The 22,467-nt window shown below is 34.9% G+C and overlaps 1 protein-coding gene across 6 annotated transcripts in view; it reads right to left on the bottom strand.

Annotated features, from left to right (window-relative positions):
- PIK3C2G (phosphatidylinositol-4-phosphate 3-kinase catalytic subunit type 2 gamma) overlaps nt 1-22,467 on the bottom strand; it is a 202,604-nt gene that overhangs the window by 95,811 nt on the left and 84,326 nt on the right. For all 6 annotated transcript variants that reach the window (XR_004746201.1, XM_035310106.1, XM_035310126.1 and 3 more), the window contains exons 17-18: nt 19,339-19,432; nt 18,058-18,152 (exon numbers count right to left, since the gene is read on the bottom strand). Coding sequence is in view for 5 of the 6 variants with exons in the window: in XM_035310106.1 (XP_035165997.1) it covers nt 18,058-18,152; nt 19,339-19,432 (189 nt within the window). In the remaining variant the exon portion in view is untranslated. The remainder of the gene's footprint in view (nt 1-18,057; nt 18,153-19,338; nt 19,433-22,467) is intronic.

Here is a 22,467-nt window from a genome sequence, read left to right as displayed (position 1 = left end):
AATATCTTTGGATTTCTTTTTTTAATTATTGATCTGACTCTGATCTTCCTTCCATTTCACCACTTTATTACCACCAAATATTGGCTCTGTAAAACAAGAAGTGGGAATTTGAAGTTAAGCAGATATATCAGGGAAAGCTTGCTGTAAAATATTAGCAAAAGAAAAGCTTTTTCCTGGTTGCCAGGAAAAATAGAAGAACTGGAGGGCAAGCACAGTAGGAAAGTGAGGCATAAACCTACATGGAATTAGGTTGGCTTAGTTTGATGCTTGCTGAAATTCATCTCTCATTACAGAACGCCTGATGTCATTTCATTATTGGGTAGTAGATGTTAAATTTCATCTAGGTTTACAGGTCCATTTTAGCTCTATTGAGACATGTTCAACTGGGGGACCAGACGTGAATAACCATTTGAATAAGCTAAATTCCCTTTAAATAATCTCCTAACTAAGACAGCATTGTTTCTTCATCTTTTATCAAGGAAATCTTACATGACTCTCTTCAGAGCATATCATACAATCTCAGGGTTAAAATTCACAGATTTTTAATATCAGAAAAATGTAAAACAGATATAAGAATGAAAATCTGTCTTGAATTCCTGATTTTATTTGTTGTGTGACCTTGGAAAATTCTCTTATTTTTCCATGCTTTTGTTTTTCCTTTTCAAAAGAGAAAATGATTATTTGCCTTCTCACAGGATGCGGTTTGTTTGCAAGCTGCTTTTATGCCATAGAGGCAAATTCTATGGCAAATAGGTCTGTTTAATAACATAGCCAGGGTGGTACTCATATAGCCAGCATTTTTCAATCATAGAGCACAAAATAGCAGCCCTGGACATTTTTATTTTTATTTTTCACTTATGAGAAAAGCAGAACTAAGATTTAGTTGCTGTGATGAAACGTTTAGTTCTAGTTCCAAGATTCACAATCACATTTCTGGAAGCATTATTGCAGTAAGCAGGTGTCATATTTCCATATGTCCTGAGTCAGGTAAAGAGCGGAGTGTGCTCTCCAGGGACAGCTACTGCATTGCCAGAATAAATATAGATCAGCCATCTGACACAAAATGCTACTGGGACTTTGAAACTCACTGGCTCTGTTATAGGCATCTTTCTTGCATCAAACTGATGTACTCCTGCTCAGTCCATGTAAGGGTACAGCTGGACAGTGGACTGAGAGGCAGAAAATATAATTTTCCTCCCCTCCCTCCCTAGACACATGCTCATTCCCTTTTTAATGGTCAAATACCCCCAAATCAACCTCATTTATCTCTAGATGCATTCTCTGCTGAGTGAGCAAAAATCTGTGTGGCAAAAACTAACATGGATAAGCATCATATTATCAATACCAGCAAAGTGGTGTCAGTACTCATGGGGTGGCTGTCATGGACTACTCTAGCAGATTACTATTTAAAGCTCCTGTATGTGTGTGTTTAAAAAACTCCTGACAATAACGCAGAGCAACAACTGAAGACTTTGCTTGTGTCAGCTTTAAACTGATGCTAAAATTGATATTAAAACGGGCTATTAATCAACTGGCTTTCCATTTTCATACCATGACCAACCAATGTACTTCTGAGAGACACACGACACAAAGCACTGACAATTGCAAGAATATTTGTCATGATTGCTGCTTAAATTTATTTTAACAAACTGCCCTATCAACAAAAACACATGCATGTCATCTCTGCATTATACAAGTCACTTAGAAGATGGCTAAGCAGTGGCTATGACAAAATGAAAAATTTAATTAATAAAAAATGCTTCTCCTGATAGAAATGGTCACACACAAGAGAATTACATTATCAAGAAGGTTAAACAAACACTAACTTCTAATACCAGTTACAAAGACAGCTTAGACTCAGCAAAGGAAATGCTACAGGTCAAAGTAGAAATAAGTTGAGTAAGGTAACAGAGTTTTATCAGCTATTGTTAAGTCAAGCCCTAAGCTGTGTTGAAATTGTGCTCACTGTCTGACCTCCTCTGTGCCCAGCGCCCACAGTATAATTATTACAAACTAATTCCTATTTGCAGGATAGAATCCCACTTTTCTTGGTGGTATACAAATAAGATATTCTGTAAGTATAACATTACAATGTGCTACAGTCTTTATGATGAGAGACTGTTCTTTAAGTTAATCCATGCCCATGGACTTGGCACTGGAGATCCCTTTTCAATCCCTTCTGCATTAGCCAAGATGGCAGCTGCCACACTAAAGCTAAGAAGCCTGATTAATATCACTTCATTAAATTTGATTTTTTTCCACACCTCAATAATTCTGTACCAATCCAGACATTTATATCTATTTAATATGAGCTGACATAGCATAATTTCTCATTTAACACTAATTGAAAACTACTGGTTTCTTATTCCAAAGATCATGTGCTGTCATTTATAGCTTATAGCTTTTTATACAGCTATTTTTCAAACAATATCATCATGAAATTGTATGTTTTCTATCTGCTTGCAAAACTTTTATACCAAAAAGCAAGCGATGTGAGCAGAATGAAACAGTCAAGGATTTTTTTTTTATATTTTTTGCCATTACATATTTGTAAAGTTTCTAATTGAACAAATTAATAAAAATATAAGAAAGTACTCTTAATTTAAGCAGTATTGAACTTACTCCATCTAGTTATTTATGTTTTTACTAAATAATTTTGTGTTTGTTCAGCTTGCCTTCAGGCTCAGTTTCTTCATATGCTAACAAAGTGCACATCCCTGAATTGCCATTTGGTTTTATTCTAATGTAAAAGGTAAAATCCCTCAATGGCTACAATTGTAGTGGTTATACAGTGTCAGTGGTTATATATCAAGGAACTGACAAGAGGTAGAAGCATCCCTCATCAAAGACACTATTAACACTTCTTTGATAGAGTATTTACAGGGCCCCATCATAGTCATCACTTACAGCAGGTAGAATTCCTTGGAACTAAACACATCTCTTGACCATTCTTCTCTGTCTGGGTTCCTATCCCATGGTTTTCACCATCATACTATCTTCCAGCCATAACACGGTGTGCATGGAACAACACAGAAAGATACCAATGAAAGGTATCAACAATCCTTAAAATGGAAGGAAAAAAAAAGTCCTGCAGAAAGGGTGTTAAGGACCACCCTAATGGATCAATAATCAAAGGAACATGGAAATCAAAAACAGTAAATGAGCAAAGACAGTTACGGAATTCATTTGTAACTTAAAGAATCATGTAACAACTGATATTGAGAGGAAGGTCAGGAGTTTGTGTGTCTGATCCCATGTTCATAGCAAAGATAGCTCTGATACTGGATCAGTTTGTTCAGAGTGCTTGGCCTCAGCAGTATGCTGAAAGAATTGCTGAGACAGAGGAACGAACAGAGCTGCAAATTGATGGCATAATGTTGAGTCCTCAGGACACATGGGTGGTCCATCCAACAAAGTCTTAAAATTCTGGTGACCATAATGACGTTTTGGAAATCGGAACATGAATAAACAGGCAAAGATCTGCATTTCTAAATTGTGAATGTCACTCTGGTCTAGTCTGTCTTCAGCCCCATCAACTACATTTCAACTCAAAAGCAATTGCTTGTAAGCATTTCTAGCTGGGGCACAAGTGTCTTAGGAACAACAAATATTTAAAAATTTCTATGATACAAATTAATTTTAGGGTATGAAAAAAGACTCCATATTATTCTTTACATGGTCTAAACATCAGCCAGAACTACCCTTGGGTACAAAATAGAAGAGATTGGGATTTTGCCTATGACACAGCCTTGAAAACATTCTTTTGCAAGGTTACAATGTAAAAAAATAAAAATTAAGATCACCTCTGTTTGAATGAATGGCTGCATACATAAGACCATTTGGTCTACAGTCCTCCACATACTTAAAAAAGGCAAAGGAGAACAGTTCAGTCAGTCAGGATTTGTGTGAAATTATTAAGTACAAGTCTCTAGTGGCTCCTTTGAAAGGGAATTTGATGTCTGCTTTCTAGAATCAATAACTTAGACTGAGATAGAAGCATAGCGTGGTTACATGTCTATGGTCTCCAGAGGAACATGTAGCAATATAGGCAATCAAATCAAAATTGCACTACAATTGCAGATGGGACAGTAACCCCACAAGTTATACCTGGGAGTAATACTTTTTTTTTTTTTTTTTTTTTTTTGGGGGGGGGGGGGAAATCGTTCTAGATCTCCCAGTTTTCTGAGGTCTTCACCTGAATCTAAATATCACAGCTGGGAGATTATTAACTCATTTCTTAGAGGACAAAGCAGAACAATATTACTTACTATACTACTTTATCTCTGCTCTCTTTTATTGCTTTTCTGCATCCTTGCTCCTGGAAAGCTACTTTGCTTCCTTTGCTATCCTTCTTGGTTCCCTCAACGACTATCAAAAAGTCTCTTTATCCATATCCTGCCTAAACCCTCTTTTGCTTCATTTCAAACCTAGTTCCACCAGGAACATTGTGGCAACTCCATTGCATCTCAAGCTAGTAACGACTTCTCTGACTTCTGACCCTTGGAAAAGAACTGGCATCTTGAAGCAGGAGAGACAGAAATGTTTGCACAGCAGGGTGCAGCGAGCCAGTTTCAACCCTATCAATTGTCAGAAGCATGTTGCTTTTCACATAACATCCTCTACTCACTTGCAAATGAATCTTGAAGAAAGCATTCTGTTACCAGATACGAAACAACATAGATTAGGTGATAAAGACTACATCCTTAAAGAGTGTGCACCAGTGTATGTATAGCTGTAAATATAGCAACACCACTGCATACATGTGAGAAAGCACTGGAGCAGGAGGTGGCCTTGGAGGAATTGTTATTTTAATTTCACTGGATGACAGACTGTGAACAATTGCTGGGGGAATTTGAACATGAAAATCTGAGCCATTATGTAAGGCATTTTTTTTTTTTTTTTTAAATCTACTTCGATATAAGTCCAGTTAAACAAGCTAGAAAAATGAAGAATAAGAAGCATAAAATCAGAATTTTATTGAGAGAGATGTTGAGGGCCCCTTTGTTTGTACTGAGATACTTAGAAAGTCTTTTTATCTCTAAGGATTTGAACTCTCCACGACATTTATTGGATGAGATGAGAAAGGAAATTTCTGTTCATGAGAGAGGGATGGTGCTGATTTGCAAAGACCATCCACTTGTAAATGTGCCATTACTGCTTTATTCTGGTGACCATTAAGTTTTTGTTACTATAATATTATAATACCTATTTCAGTGCTTGCTCTCTTTTTAATGTGGAGGACTTTACTATTCTTAGTTTTACTAACAAGATGGTTTGTTGATTTGCTCATTCATTAACGTATATCTAGATCCTTATAAGGGAAGTAAGAACTTTCAGTAGAAATCTTTGTTTTCTCTTTTGGGCTAGGAAATCTCTAAAGCCATATCCTAAAACATCTTAAAATTGGTCACCTCTGTGGTTTTTCACATTATTAATAATGTTAATAACACTAAGTAATAGTGTTGGCTTTACTTCCATGTCTGTTTTTTTCCCACAACAGCATCTGCACCACTCAAGATCTACAAATGCTCCATTGAGCTCTGCTTGCATGGCTCAGCCACACCTCAGAAATTCATTTTTTTTTTTTTTTTCTTATGAAGCCAACAGACAGCATGTTATTTTGCTTCTGTCTAGTGAAATCCTGAACTAAGTAGAAATTCTGTACAAAGAAAAACAAGTTCATATTCACCTCTCAAAATTTTCAGTGTGGATAATTTGTTTCAGCTCTTTGAAAGACAGTCAAATGAAAATCTATAGCTACACCATCACAGAAGATTTGATCAAATTTCCAATCAAACAATTTCCCGTGTACATAATGCCAGAAATACTATAACCTATCTTAAACCCCACCCTCCACATAACATTTTCTTTTTCTTCTTTTTAAAAAAGCAATTGGGTTTTCACTCAAAAAATTGCTATCAGGGAACAGCACTCAGGTGACATACTACACAGCAGGGATAGAAATGGTATTTCATAGATAATTATGTTTAAAAACAAGCCTGCTTTGAAGCAAAGAAGTGAAACAGTCACTTAATGTTTTAGTAATTTAGAGCAATTCAGACAACACCAAGAGACGGAGGTGTACTTTTTATAACAACCTTTGTATTAGGGACTGTCTTAAAATATGACTTGAACCTGCCCTAGGCTGAGTTGAAAAATAAACATGCTGATGGCTTTGGGGTGGTATTCTTTTAAACAATAAATGGAAAAAATAAAAATAAAAGATATATATATATACCAGTCATAATTAACCAATGCAACACTCACAGGATTACCTCAGCCATAATTCTCTACTTTCAAATCTCCAGTGAACAGCATAAGAATCAAAAATTTTCTCATCTTCATCCTGCACTTTAGAAATGTTTGTATCATTTGCGCATCTAAGTGTTTGTATCTAAGTTGAATATTTCTGTGAAAAGCCTTGTTTTTGGTGAACATTTCCTCAAAAAGATTTCAGTGAAAAAATCCTTACTAACTCTACATTAATCCTTCAGCCATAAATCATATAAGAGTTGTTTCAGTAAAAATACCACTATTGTTATAATATTACAATAATAAATCTCTGAATATATTTATATAAGAATAATGGCTTTTCAAAGACAAAAGCCAATTCTTTTAGCCTGATTTTCTTTCTGAAACAATGAAATAATGCAATGAACTTCAAAAATAGTATTCTGTGTATTTGACAGACACCATAGTAGTGAAAGGTAAAGAAAATCCAGCTGTCTTAATTTTGACTGAGATTTCTGATAGCTGTCTGAACAACTGACTAGAGTTTTACAGGATTTAGATTTGAGAGGAATCTTCATTCTTTTAGAGGTCACTTTCTGTTATTTAATTCAAGTCTGCAATAAATATCAGTTTTAACCAAGTAGGTTCTTTGCCAAGAAAACACTGAATAAGATGATGTGAGACATGGTGCTCTGCAATTCTTTTGCTTAAAAGGTTATTGCAGCATGTTAGTAGTATAGTTTGAGGAAAAAAAAAAAAAAAAAAAAAAAGTGCAAAGGCAACTCATCAGACAGTTCTTTCTTTCCTCTCTCAGTTTATTTTTAGTTTGGTCCCCTGAAAAATGACAACTTATGATTACAGAGTAACATACCATTTAGTATGGATGAACATTCAGAAAGCAATTAATGCTTAAGGAAATACTTTCAAACAGAAGGAATTTTTTGAATTTAATCCTGGAATGCTAACTATCTGCAAATACCTAAAATACTGAATTATAATAATTTTGCATTGTTGATTTTGCAGGAACTTTTATCAAACCTTACACACCTCTTCTGTAGAAATACCACCTTTTATTATAGTTCTTGAAGTTTTTTATTTTACAACCTGTTAATAATTATATTTGGTTTTACATTTGAGGCTTCTTTTCTCAGAACAATTCCCATTAGTCACAAAGTAATTTTCTGTCAAATTATGTATTGATGGCATATATTCAATAAAGTCTTGTTCATGATTCTTCTTTTTAAATGTTTCAGTCATTTAGACACAGGTCCGAGGCCTAGCTTTCATTCTGATGAAGAATGATTAAACCCAGAAATATTAACTACAGAAGCCTAGAGCCGACAGTGATGTTAAAATGACCAATGATTCATTACACTAAATGTCCTGTATCCAGTTCATACCTCTTTGTTTGTTCATACATTTCCCCAAAGATGTCAGAAAAAAAAAAGAAGAAAAAAATCAGAAATAGGAACGATTTACTAAACTCAATCTTGTCAGACTAAAATTTCGATCTTTGGCCTGTCTTTGACCAAGACATGATAACCATAAATGAGTACACCCAACATATCAATTCAAGGAACTCAGAGCCTGCACTGCATTTATTCAAGTCATGCAGTAAGAACTTTGTGAAACACAGTCAAAGAAAAATGGATTGAAAACAATTCTTTAGGGAAGCTCAAGACAAATTTTGTCAAAAACTGATTCAAACAGCTATAGTTAAAACACAAAAGCTTGCTCAGCTGGAAAGAGTAAAATATCTTTCTATATATAACAGGGCAATGGTTATTTTTTTATTTTTTTTACATAATATGATGCATCTTTGAAACATTTGCAGATTCATTTTGCAAACAATAATTGCCATTTATAGAAAAATTATACAAAGAAGATCATAATGAAATAATTTTCAGCAATCAGAATATGCTTGGTATCACCAGAACTCTGTAGCAGAGGAGGAGCCTGCTGGAGGACCACTCACAACTGCAGGGCTGCCCTCAGCTGAAGAATGCAACATTTCACCACAACAGCAGATGCTCAACTGAGAATCACAGTAGATTCTCCATGCTGCATGTTTTCCAACTGAGGATTTCACTCTGAACAGTCATTACGGTCCGATTCAGTAATTTTGCATCATGTTTACATTTCAACTACTGTTATTATTTATAAGTTTTACGTTTCAGATTATTAAATTGGTCTCATTTCATATACTGGCCTAGCTCAATGAATACCTGCAGAAATTTTTGATGGAAAGACATAGATTCACGGATTATGTTGTCATCTCCTTCCAGCAGCCTTTCACAGTATAAAACCACAAAACAAATCATCCACATCAGTCAAATTCATGACTGCAAATTATCCATTTGAAGTGACAAAACTAAATAAATGTTTTGTCAAAAACTTTCCTGATTCATTACTATTCTGATTTACTTCCCAAATGTCCCTCTGGGACATGCAGAGATTATGTGCGGTATCCACCAGGATAGACTTTGGCTGTTTTGTTTTTGAAGGAAGCAACAATAAAACATTTTTTATGGAAGAAGGATGAAAGGAGCAGATTAAAGCCTAGCTTGACAGCTGCACAGAATGCTGCTCTGAATCCCTGCCTCTGCAACACCAGCTCCACTTCCTCAGTCAGAAGCACCCCTATGGTCTGTGCAAAGAGGATGTCTTTCTCCTGGGCCAGAACAGCTGGAGAATGGGAGCTTTCAGCACCGTTCCATCCCACATGCTGGTCATTTTAAGTCCATCGCATCCAAGCATGAGACACATAACAGACCATTAAAACAACACAGAGGATATCCCAACGGACAACACCTATATTTCATGTTCTCTAATGAGACGCTGTTCATGACTATAACCTCTAGTTTCAACTGAAAAACTAGATTTGTCAGCTTCAATATGCTTAAATGTAAAAGGAGCAAAAATGAAAGAAAACAGACAAGTAGTGTTTTGAAAAATAATATACTGAAAAACATTTCCCTTAGTGCTACCTTATAAATCATGAAGTAGCAAAAATAATCAATTGCTCTTTTTATTATTATTATTATTTTCAGAAATCTTTCACGTTTGCTTATTTTTCAGATCCAACTCTGTTTGCTTGTACATGCACGTGGTAGCATATTTTTCATTACAGTAACTCACACTGATAAATTTGTCCCTTACAGACTTTTTTATTTTGCATTTGGCAATGTTAATCCTCTTCAAATATAGTTTTGGACATGGAATTTCCTCCGTTCTAAAGGTTGGGACAATTATCTCCATGTTCAATAACTAGTTCACCTGCAGCCAAATATTTGCCCACACAAATACAATCCATGACACAAATGACCATGCTTCACTCCATTCCTATCTCGCTATACGGTCACAAAAGTGCCCTACTTCTTGTTTTTCACACTTTCACACACTTTGGAAAAACACATAGTACTCTTCAATTTCTAAATATTTGACAAATTTGTTCTGCTAACAATACTAAATCTTTAAAACTAGGTATGTGCACAATTATCTTTCATCATTTGTTAAGAATTCACCACATTATATCATAGTCACTAAATTATACAAAAATTCATAGATTGAATTGCTTTATTGTTAGCTGGATTTTTTTTTTTTTTTTTAAAAGGTAACTTTTAACAGACTGGTGAAACTAACTTCTTTGTATTTAAAATAACTAAATCATAGAGCCATAGAATGCCTTGGGTTGGAAGGGACCTTAAAGATCATCTCTTTCCAACCTCCCTGCCATGGGCAGGGATGCCACCCACTAAATCAGGTTGCTCAGGGCCCATCCATCCAAGTCTTGAACACCCCCAGGGATGGGGCATCCATAGCTTCTCAGGGCAACCTGTTCCAGTGTCCCACCACCCTCTGAGTGAAGAATTTCCTCCTAGCATCTAATCTAAATCTCCCCTCTTTTAGTTTAAAACTGTTCCCCCTTGTCCTATCACTATTTGCCCATGTAAAATGTCACTCCCTTTTTATAAGTCTTACTGGCAGTGAAGACTGAGGCAAAGAACTTGATGAGTACATCAGCCTTCTCAATGTCTGTTATTACCAGTTCTCTCTTCTCATTTATCAGAGGGGGTACACTTTCCTCAGCCTTTTTTTTTTTTTTTTTTTTTTTTTTTTCCTGACCAATGTATCTATAGAATACCTTCTTGTTATTCTTTGCATCCCTTGCCAAGTTTTTAGTGCTATGTTAGGTTCTTTGTAAACTTTCTACGGTACTATTTGCATTTTTGTTTAACTTGTTTTTTATTTCCTTCTACTTAGAAATTTAGAAGCTAAAGTGTTTATTTAGTCAGAATATTGCAATTTATAAAGAGAAATTTTAGAGCCTGGAAATTCTTTGCTCTTTGTCAAATAAATACTTTGTGCAAACCCTTTTAAACTACAGAAGTGAACTTAGTTCTAGTAAAATGTGTCACAGTCCCAGAGAATAACTGCCTGACTAAAAGGCTACTACAGTCAGCAGAAAGTGTCTCACAAACTACAAAGAGATATGTATTCAGACTTTTCTCCTTTGTACATTGAATACTATAGACAGCAACTTAACAAATATTCTTACTAAATGGTAGAACACTTGTCAATCTACTTGCAGCTCTGCCTGAAAATGTTGTTTCCAGCATGGGAACCAGGTTATCCAACCTTTGGATTCTCTCAGTGTCAGTCTGTGCTGAACTTTAGTGTACATTTTTTAAAATTAAAGGACAGACACATGAAGCATTTCCTGGACCTCAAACCAAATTGCATAGATATAGCAGGGTGAGTTCCCTTTGCAGCATACAGACTGAATTTGCACTACATGCCACTGGGCTCTGTGTCTCCCTGGCGCCGTGTGCACTAGGCCCTGTTGTCACAAGACACAATTTCGTATACGCGTTTGAATCCACAAAATCGGAAATAGCTTGAGGGTTATGTTATAGTCCACAAATAGTAGTGAAATTAAAAGAGGCTGAAGGTCAGTGTTATCTACCTCAGATGGTTCACACATGCAAGTAAGGGCAGGGCAGCATTGGAGAACAGGGCGTGTCACAGCTTGGGCACTTTTGTTCATCCTGTATTTTGGGAGTGGTTCCCAAAGTGAACTATTTCCAAACCATGATCCACAACTGTACTAGAGAAAGCAGTCCAAAACAGAGCCAAGAAGGAAGGCAGCAGTTATGAAGTATAGCTCACCAGAGATCTAACAGTTGGTTTTGCTCCCTGGTACTTTTTTACTGAGTGGAATTAACAGACCTAGAGTAGATAAGTAATGTTACAATAAACTACCTTCTTTTATCAATTTCAGCTGTGGTCACAACCAACTCACTCTTCTCTTTCTTTAGAGCTGGAAAGAGGAGAATTCAAAATAACTTTTTTTTTTTTTCTTTTTTTCCTTAACAACCAAATTGTGTTGACTTAAATGCAAGACATGATTTTGTTTATTCAAATGTACTGTTTGCCCACTCAGTCTGTAAATACTGGAGGTCAAAAATAACAGATAAAGAGTTATGTTCTTTTTGCTTCTTCATAACAAATATTTTTGTTTCATTTGATACCATTTTTCTAAGACTGGAATCTGAGAAAATCAAAAGTCTATGAGTTAGAAAACAAAATAATTATCTGTTTTCCAAGGCAATAACCAAAGTCCCACATAGCTAATAATGAAACACTTAGCACAGTGGACAGTTGAATCCTTATCTCACAAAAAAATAATAGTCTAAAGATATTATATGCTACACACATATGTAACTACAGCAAAGGAACTCCAAATTATTGACATTCCACAAGTAAGCATTCAAATTTAGAATGAAAATCCCTAGATGTGAATCCACTCTATGTTTTAGGTTCTCTACAGACCAAAATACAATGATCACATCAAGTACTCCTAACTCAGATGAAACTTAAAATCACTACTTGGATGAATGACAGTGCCACAGAATGCTGTAGGACTGAGCATCTCCAGAACTGAACTCAAATTCTAATACAGAGCAGCAAAACAACTCATCAAATATATGATGTGAATGGCTACTCACAGGATTAAACTTACATATGTGATTAAGTATTCTGATTCTGACTAGTAAGGAGAATCCAATTAACGCAAAACAAAATTGATGACTTTTGTATTTACATTAATATCATTTTAATGGTTGGGCTTTTCAGCGTGCTCTACGCAGCTATTTAGGAAGTTCATTAATAATTAGCACACTTGACAACCTCTGGCTGTGGGAGAGAGACACCAAAATGCGGGATGAGAAAGAGCTGGAGGATGGCTGCCTGTTCAATGTTAATAAAATTAAAATAAAATTAAGGGTGTTGGACAAATGAACGTCTGCTTGACTTATTCCTTCTTTTGAAGTCTTCAAGTAAAATATAGTTAGACTATAGTAGACTAGTAGACTAGTAGTAGACTAGTTCTGACAGAAAAAAAATAAAAAAATATAAAAAAAATCCTTTTGGAAAATATACAGCAATAATCCTGAACTTTAAACCCTGTAGTACTGAATAAGTCTAAGTGGTATCGATTTTGGAAAACACAGTATTGAGGGACAAACCTCCCAGTGAGAAAATTTAACGGATGCCTTTTTAAACTTCAATACATTGCTTACGTTCTTTTTTATTATTATTATTTTTTAATTTTTTGGCTTCCTACAGCTCTTTTTATATAGAAAAAGAGATAAAAATAAAATATGTTGTTCCAGCCTTGAAATCAATAGTCTAACTGATATTGTTTTCAGTGTGCTGGATTTCAACAAGAGTTAGCTTATTCTTATCTGAGATGGATCATAGTAAAGACAGAAGACAATTCCCTTTTCTCTTGGTCATCAGACAAAATGTAGTTGAAAAATGTTATAAACTAGAAAAATTCTATAAAGTTAGAGTGACTTAAAACTCTAAGAGAACTCCAAGAGGACAAGTTACAAAAGGACATTTTGCCTTCTACAAGGGTTTCACTTAGCTTTTTCTCTTCTTGAGCTAAGCATATAAAATGCTCATGCTCTGCAAAAATTTATAAACACCAGCACTCTTCCCCAACAATGAAACCTGTTCCTAGCACCACCTTCAAGCAGCTGCCACCGATCCTAGAGGACACTGCACTTCTCCCTATTATTCAAAACTCCTGTGAAAGGCAACCATCTGTGAGACATATTCCTAGCCACCTGCTGCCCCAGCCAGCTGTTTCAATTGTATGCTGCAGCTTCCACTTATGAAAGAAAATAAAAACAAAAAATGCTCCAAGCAAGTGGGAAACTGATTGGTAGGTTGTTAGATATAGAGGGGTGGATTAAAACTTGAGGACAAAAACTGAAAATAATTGTCTGTAGCAAGGAGATAAACAGAGACTGCCAGCAGCTGAAATGGCCTAAAGGGTCTCAGCAGGTTTCTTTCCCCTCAAGCAACTCTTCTACTATGCTAGAACCAGCTTAAAGCTTTGCTTTTCAACATAGCTCTAAGGAAGCAGGAAAATTTGCTCAAGCCTTCTCTTCTCTCAGGAATTCAGCTAGGAAAAGACTAGAATTAGAGTAAATTTTTAGGAGACAATTGACCAGGGTAAATGTTGTCCATGCTTCACACATATGAGGAAGTTATATAACAATAAGACTAAAATGGGATTTAAGTACTAGGCAGGTCCTGTGTTGGTACTGTATGCGTGGGCAATTTAAAAGAAAATATTTAATCTCCTTGTGAAAAGAAGTGCATTCGAAAGGAGTAGTGAGAAGTTGAAATAATGACAGATGCAGATGGCCTAAATTTCTAAAGAATTTAGAGAGGGGAAAAGCCATTCACAGTAAAAGAAAAAAAAATCAGGGTGAAAGATCAAATTACCTGTTCACTCTAAATAGCAAAATTACTGGGACAAATACACAGCAGATACAAGCAAAGAATGGACTTGCTTTCACTGAAGCTATCCTGAATTACAGCAGCTAAACACATCCCAGAAATCTTAAAATGAATATTCTATTCTGTCCATCTGCGCCAATTTCTGTGTCCCATCCCCTTTCCCCCCCCCCCCCCTTTTTTTTCCCTTTAATATAATGTTCAAACAAACTTATCAATGCTTTATGGCAAGGACTTCAACAATTTACTATCCAACATGAATATTAAACAGATGATGAGCTGGTATGTCATTATTGGGTAACAGCTTATCTCTTGCATGCAGGGAAATTGAGTCAATTTTAAATAACTGAGCTATTATTAAAATTATGTTTGTCATTAAAATAACTTAGTGTTGCCAGTCACCACCAGTTCTGGTAACTAGTGTCTAGATTTACAACAGTCTTGTAAAACATGGAAATTTAACTCACATGATGTTTCCCCTGTGGTCATGAAAATGCATCACTAGTTTTCTGATATTACATTAGAGTCTTCTATTCCAAGTTCTATTTTGGGTAGGTACACTGTGCGCAACGTTGAATTATTTAATAGTGGGATGTTAATATAATTTATTATAATTAAAATAGCTGTAATCTTGTTTCTAATGTTTGTTTTTACCAATCCTTGCTTCTAGAACTATTTGATTGCTAATCTGGTAATGAAACAGAATGAAACGCTTCAGAGAATATAATGCTATCTAACTGCATTTCTTAAAAGAAGATATGGGTGTGTGCATGAGTGTGCACACACACATATGTTGCCCATATTATTAAATCATTTAGTTTCCTTTTAAAATCTCTTCAGAGCTAACTGGAAGAAATCCTCTGTTTTCCAGTACTTCTTTGAAGACTTAAATTCAATTTGCAAAGTAAAGGAAAACTTTATTAATATGAAATTACTGTTAAATTTTCTAAATAGATTTTATTACTTGTGAAACTAGGTTTTAAAAGTATGGAACATAAATATTAATAATCATATAAATTTAAGTGTTAGGTAGAAAACTGTTTACTACTGGAGAACGTGGTGGAATAGAGTAGCCAAAAATGAAAAGTATATTGTGTGATGAATACAAGAGGCAAAATTTTAAAAGTGTGTGCCTGATTTAATTTCTTCAGTTTAGACTGAAATATTTGAATAAAAAGCCTAAATAAAAGAGGTACTTCTGCTCATTCCACTAAATTGAACAGGACTACCAGATGCTTTCATGATTACTTTAGGCAGCTAAACACATATATAAACATATATATTAAACATGTAAATTTGGTCAAACTTTTATAAATTACATATTTTTGAAACTGAGAGTAGCCAGCCAAGCAGGTATGTTATGTGAAGTGATCTCTCCCATGTAGTACTAATAACTGCTCAGTTTATTTTTGAACTTAGTTATACCATTATACATTCAAGGATGACTATTTTAGAGGTTGCTACTGTTATTTCTGCCTACAGTATTTGTTCATGTTGCCCCATTTACCCAGGTTTTCCATTTTCTGAGACAAAGACTTCAGGTGAATTTGTTCTCAAAACCACATAATCTGTTGCTATTTGTTGACAACTTGTTCCAAGAACACAGTTTCTACATGGTCAAACAGCAAATGACTGGGCACTCAGTGTACAGTTGTTAATACTATCCCCAAACAGATTAAAAAAAAAAAAAAAAAAAAAAAGGAACTGAATCTATGATAGGATTGTGTGCCAGATAAGATACTGAAAATCCAGAAGATTATAATAAATAAATATTCAGACCGAAGCAGAGTTTGAAAGAAAATTCAAATATCGATACCATTATCACAGTGTTTCTCTTGTGATATTATTTGACTTTTTGGTTAAGATGTCCCTGGCAGCAAACCCCTAAGGTTACTAAACTGACAGGGAAAGTTAGTGCATGCTAAGAGTACATTGCCAACTGACAGTTAAGTTTAGCTTCCAAGATCCTAATGCTGACTAAAGTACATCTGTCTTGTTACTCAGTAAGACAACAATGAAAGAACGCTCTGAAGAATAACTATTAATTATATTTTTATATTATTAAAGAAAAAACATGTAAATCTTTCAATATTTATATACATCTATATATACAAAATATATTTCTTTGTGCATACGTATTATATATATGTATATATTTACATATACGTACAAACACATACTAATTTTAAGATTTAATCAAAAGCTGTCCCTTTAGAAAATTATAGTTCATGTTTCAGGTAGAAGATTCTTTATGCTTGTTCATTTGGGGATAGCAAATAATTATTTATAGAGTTTGGAAGTATTATTTATGAGAAGTGTCCACAATCTTGTACAACTCCAGGATATGTGTAACTTGAAAGATGTTTAGTAAATTAGTAGTTTCTATCTGCAACCAATGCTCAAGAGGATACTCAAAATATCTAATCCATACATAATAGCTGATGATATCTCCAACTGTTAATGCACGCAGGGAGAAAAAGTGCTTGGATGGTTGGATGACATGAACAGGACTACTATCAGTAGAAAAGCAGAGAATACAGTGAATATTCAGAAATATTCCATTAGAAAGAGGTAAGTACATCTAATGTTATATACCTATATAAAATATAGGTATTTTACCACATTAAATTCTATTGTGCTAGATAAAGATATCTATTACCCAAGATACTATATCTGCTATATTTTACCCGAAACTGTATATATGATCAGACAACTCAAACAAAATTTGGGAAAAAAAATGGGGACCTACACAGGTCTCCACTGGAAAATAAAGAGGAAGAAGGTTACAGATAATCATTTTTCTTCTGACACCAAAGGAGTGAAAGAAAACACTGCCAAATTGATGATGTTCCTACTGTCCATTCAACTCTAGAAAACATTTCTAATTGTACAGAAAATCTACTATCCCTGTTGGCACACTTAAGGAGTCTAGATGGGACATTTTATATTCAGCATGACTAAGTTTAGTATAAGACAGTAGAAGCCTCAGTCATATTTCAGGCACTGTCAGAAAAATGGCTTGCTAAATGTGGTTCCTCTTTATGTGACAGATACATTATTAAGCACATTATTATTATCCTACTCATTTCAGTGAAAGAAACACACTCTAAATTCTGTTTTATCTTCACTAACACTTCCAGAGATCATGCAGGTATGAAATTATGATCTATGCTCTTTCCAACCTCACACTTCTTCAACAAAATGATTACATTTCAAGCTGTTGTCTTAGCTTTTCAGGGAGGAAAGCTTTTGCTTTCACAGAGCTGAACCAGTTGAACTGTAAATGAAAGCTCATTTCATCCATCATTATTAAACATGCAAAGAAAACCAGCTTGATTTTCAGATCACAGAGCAGTACAGATGACAGAAGGCCACATTCCTATTCAGAGAGCCTTGAAGTAACAGCATAGCAAACAGAATAATCACTGCATGCAAATAATACAATACAGAGGTCTTACATTGTACATATTGATGGTGAAAGGCAATTACTGTCAAGAACTGTTGCATCTCCATAATCACTAAAACGAACTATTTGAAACACTACTATCACAGGTTAGACTGATATGCAAATGGAATAAGAGATTGACTTTGACACATAAGAGAAGTCTGAAATCTTCAGAAGAGGTCAAAGAAATCACAAAAGCAGGACCTTTTACCACTAAGCCAATGTTGCTTGGATATCTTGCAAATTTTAAGGAAGACTACATTTGGTTCAAACCAGACAAAGAAGAAAAATACAAATGGTATCACACCTAAATGAACAGACTTCTTTTGTTTGTTTGTTTTGTTATTATTATTCTTCCCTTTAGGGGCAGGATGAAGGCAGAGATCAGTAGGTCTTTTTTACAACTTACCCATACCCAGTACTGAAAAGAGAATAATGAAGGAACAACAACAACAACAAAAGTTGTTTTTGTTGGTTTTAAACAAAAACAGAGTTTGTCAATAATTAAGTTATGGATAACATTCACTATAATGGAAAATTTGTATGGTAGTAATAGAAAATAATCTTACCAGTAAAGTTGATGGGCTATTTGGATGCTCTGAAGAGAGCGATGCAGCAGGAGTTTTACTAGCGGGCTTTCAAGACTCCATTCAAACTTAAGCACCTTAACAGACAGTAACAAGAATCACTTTCATGCTGATTTTGTTGTCTTTCCTTTATAATAAAATAAAATGAATCATGAAGCACATTAACTCCAGTGGATAGTTTGAGCGAAGCAATCCAATTTATGGAGAATAACCCAGAAATTGAACGAGCAAAGAAACTACAGTGTCTAGCATCATCTGTAAGACAGGCAGATATCATCCTGATTCTGGACATGTTAAAATACATTAAAATATGCAGCCTTTAGTATATTGAAATTTTAACCTAACTAATTGGTTTGGAAAATAAACTCTATCCAAAAGTTACTTGTGAAACAGGAGCTGAGAAAGGTGAAATGTAACATAGGCATCCTACTCTGCTGAATGCTGTAAAGATGTGCAGATTCCACTGCTTCACAGAAATTGATTATGTAGATGTGTACATGCATATATATTTATGTATCTATACAAATATATGTGTATATATGTGTATGTGCATGCATGTGCTTGTATATGTGTATATATATATATAAAGGAACTCTGAAATGATGAAGCGTAAGTAATCTGTGTGTATAGTGGTACGAAGTAAGGGGACAAAGATTTTGATTGGCAGGCTCCTCCTTAACTGCAGAACAGCAACCTATTCAGCCACAAAGTAATTCTTTTGAAAGCAGTTGGCCCATTACTTGTAAAATATTATTTTCCAGTGGAAAACAATGTACCTCTCTAAGGAGACTGTTCTATAACCAACCTGGTCTGGTTACTCTGTGTTGACGATGATTTTCCTGATATATTTGGTATTAAGAAAACTCCAATTAATTGCAAAGAAACCTCTCATTCTTTGACTGCAACGAAGCCCAGCCCCTGGCCTGGTGGTCATAGCAGCATTTCTCTTTTTCACTTTTTCCTTTTTCAGATGCTTCCAACTCCGATACCCCACAAACTTTTTTTTTTTTTTTTTTTTTTTTCAGCTGTGGAAAAGACTTCTTGAAGTGTATGGAAAAGTTCAATCAGCATGCCAAAACAACTGCATTTTCTTGAGTGAAAAACAAGGCTGTGCCTCAATCCTGTTAATTTAATCATTACATCAGATGATCAGTCTTTCTTATTTATTCCTTTTATAATGTATTAAGCTGAAAGAAACCAAAATGTTTAATGAAGTTATTGATCTGGACAGAAGATTTCCTTGGCTATCAATTTCTTTCTTACCTGAACCAGCTGTGGGAGGTATTCTAACAATTCATCATTTGACAGATTTTCTATTTGTTGGACTGCTGTTCTGCGAATATCTTTATCTGGAAAACTAGAGCAAAACAAATAGATATCATTAAGGAGCACCAAGCCACTGTTGATGCAATGCAACCCTCTTGAGCTCTCACTGATACTATATACTAGAAAAACAGGTTTTCTCTCAAAATGGAATAGGAAAAAATCAATTCATTTGCCTTACTGTAACAAGAGTCAAGAAACACATAGCAGATAGCTTAATTGAATCGACTGTCACAATGCCACACAAGCATAAAAAACAGCCCACAACACTGATCTTCAAAACCCTTTTTTAACTTGAACTATCACATTATAATTTCCTTTATATGTACCAAAATCTAAAGGAAATTGTCCTCCCTTGCTGTTCTTACTTACCTGAAATACGAGATTTCTGTGCAATATAAACTCTTAACAGTCACTTGAAGACATATTGTTCTGAACAACAACTTGAAATTTTCCATAACAGAAGGGTTCATTTTAGATAAGTTATTGGACCTATTTGAAATGCCTGACTTCTATGCTGCTCTCGGCTACCACCTGTAGCATGTTCAACATCCTCCTCCCTCTCCTCCCCCTGGCCCCATCCTTTTAGCAATGTGGCTCAGCTGATGTTCACAATACTGTTAATAATTGCTTGCATGATGCTGAGAGGGCCTTTATGGGGAGAGAGAAGGAATACTTTTTAATTAAATTATCGTGTTAGTCCCAAATTAGCCTATTTTACAAGAATTATTTATTTATTTACTTATTTATTATAGGCAACCAATTAGCAATATGAAGTCTTTAATATTCACATGGCTATTTAGAACAAAACATAATTGAAGGAAGACTACATATTAAAAAAATTAATCCCTTTCATATCATCCCATGATCTAATTTTCCAATTGCTCCAAACACCTTACTACCAAACGTGCAGATAATATGGAAATTAGTCTTTCCCTTTACCTTCTCACCTAGTTCAACATGTTACTGAACAGTGAAATATGTTCTATTCTTGGCACCAAGTCAAGCTGAAAAATGTTACCGCTTAGTTACCGCTTGTCCTTATTAGCGGCCAACATTAGAATATATGTAATGTTATGATGGAAGAAACTCCTACATTTTTTCCAGCTAAACAGAGAACAACAAAATTAGTTTAATCTAAATCTTCCAAAAAAAAATAATCAACAGCTAACTTTTGATTTGTTTAGAATTAATTTGCTATAAATCAGAACTGAGATTATTTGTAATTTAGCAAAAGTATTTACATGAAATGTGATTAGAGTAATGATGAGCTCAAGCATTGTAGTGAAAATTCTACAGGTTATTTGTTTCAGGAAACATGGCACTTGTCACAATGATCTTGAATGAGGTTTGGGGTACTTTGTTGGTCTTAGTTACTAAACTGTTTCCCTCAGCATGTAAATCTCAAGGTTAGCTTGAGGCTGAGTTGAATCTTTTTGAAGGAATAGGCAATCAATGTGTTTCCTTAACCATCTGACAATTTGCTAAATCCCAAATATAATATCCATTGCTGTTTTGAATTTCACCATTGTTTAGGACCACAGGTATAGCAGAAAAATATTTAATTTGATTTGGTTTACCCTCTACATTTCTGTTTGAGCAAACATTTAACATCCTCAGAAACACTGGAACTACAGCTGGTATTACTTGGTGCTTATGCTACTCATGCACGCAAGCATTAGTTTATTTGCTAAAATCTAATAATGTGGTAAGGTCTAGAAGGAGATCTGAATAAAAAATGCTACACTTCACATGCCTGGAAACTATGCTATCCTTGCAGTCTTGGGCTTGAGAGGGTTTCCAGTGAACAGTCTTGTAAAATTTTGAGTTTTGCATCAAACCTGATCTCAGTAATTCTTGATTAGGGGACAAACAGGCTTTTCGGCTCGGGGGTTCACTGCAAGAGATCACTTTAGGCCTAAGAAAAACATCTTAATTGTTTGGATACTGGGGGCAAACCTGATTTCCAGGGCTTGCTATAACGAATATGTGATCATTTCTACATACTGAAAACTCAAGAAGCACAGAAGATGAAAAAACTGTAGCACAATGGATTCAATATTACAGTGTTTAGGGCAACTTGCTAAGAAGCAGGCGTTCGTCTTAAGTATGTATATCTGAACATTTTTTGAAAGGTTTTGAACCATAGACACTAGGTTCCTGAAATGACCTATGAAAATGGCTTCTGAAGACAGAGATTCTGGCCTCTCTCTCCCTAGCTGTTTTAAGATTGTCAGCAAAATATCTAAGTATTTAGCTAAAAATGCAAATTAAAACAAACAAAAACCAAAAACAAGCACTTAAAAATTATTGACTCTTTCTTTACATAGTTATAAAATGTGATTGAAAGTGGTAATTTTTATTCTGATTTCCAATTTTATTTGTGGTGGTGGTTTTTTTTGGTTTGTTTGTTTTTCTTTTGTTTTTCCACTCCTTGAAAAACAAGCCATTGGTCAATAAATAAGTGAATAAAACTACAGTTTTTTACATCCTCACTGTTTGACTGCATTGTAACATATTGTAGCTTTCTTCTTTTAATAATTATATTTGTTTGTCCTCTCTTTGTGTAAAATAAGTTCTCCACCAACAGGGATTGTGACTTTTAAATTTATCCCAGGTTTCTATTCTCAGGAATGCTATTGAAGAAAAAACAATATGTAAATGATGGTTGGTGTGTATAACCTTCAGCAGCAGTTCACACTATGAGGAACTTCAGATTTCCCCTTCACAGCCTGTCTTGCAATCTAGATTCTTCTTAACTTATTAAACTGATTTCCTTTGATATTTAACGTCAATAAACCTTTTGCTGTTTTGTACTTTCCTCCCTGCATGATACCTATGATTGACAGCCATCCATGTTAAAACTTTTGTCTAAATAGTTGTAAATTGCTGGGTCTCCCATGGGATTTTAAGATGGCTCCTGAAAAAGCTGAATTTTGAGCTGGATGAGCATACACTACAATTTGCTTTAGAAGTAAGAACAACTTCAGTCCTTGATTCTTTTCATATAGATAGCTAGTAGGGAGCTATTTATCTAGCTGCACCTTTCAGCTAAATCAGATTCAAACA

This window comes from Oxyura jamaicensis, chromosome 1, assembly GCF_011077185.1.
Source record: "Oxyura jamaicensis isolate SHBP4307 breed ruddy duck chromosome 1, BPBGC_Ojam_1.0, whole genome shotgun sequence".
In the NCBI taxonomy this organism is placed as follows: Eukaryota; Metazoa; Chordata; class Aves; order Anseriformes; family Anatidae; genus Oxyura; species Oxyura jamaicensis.
This window is presented reverse-complemented; position numbering and strand designations above follow the sequence as displayed.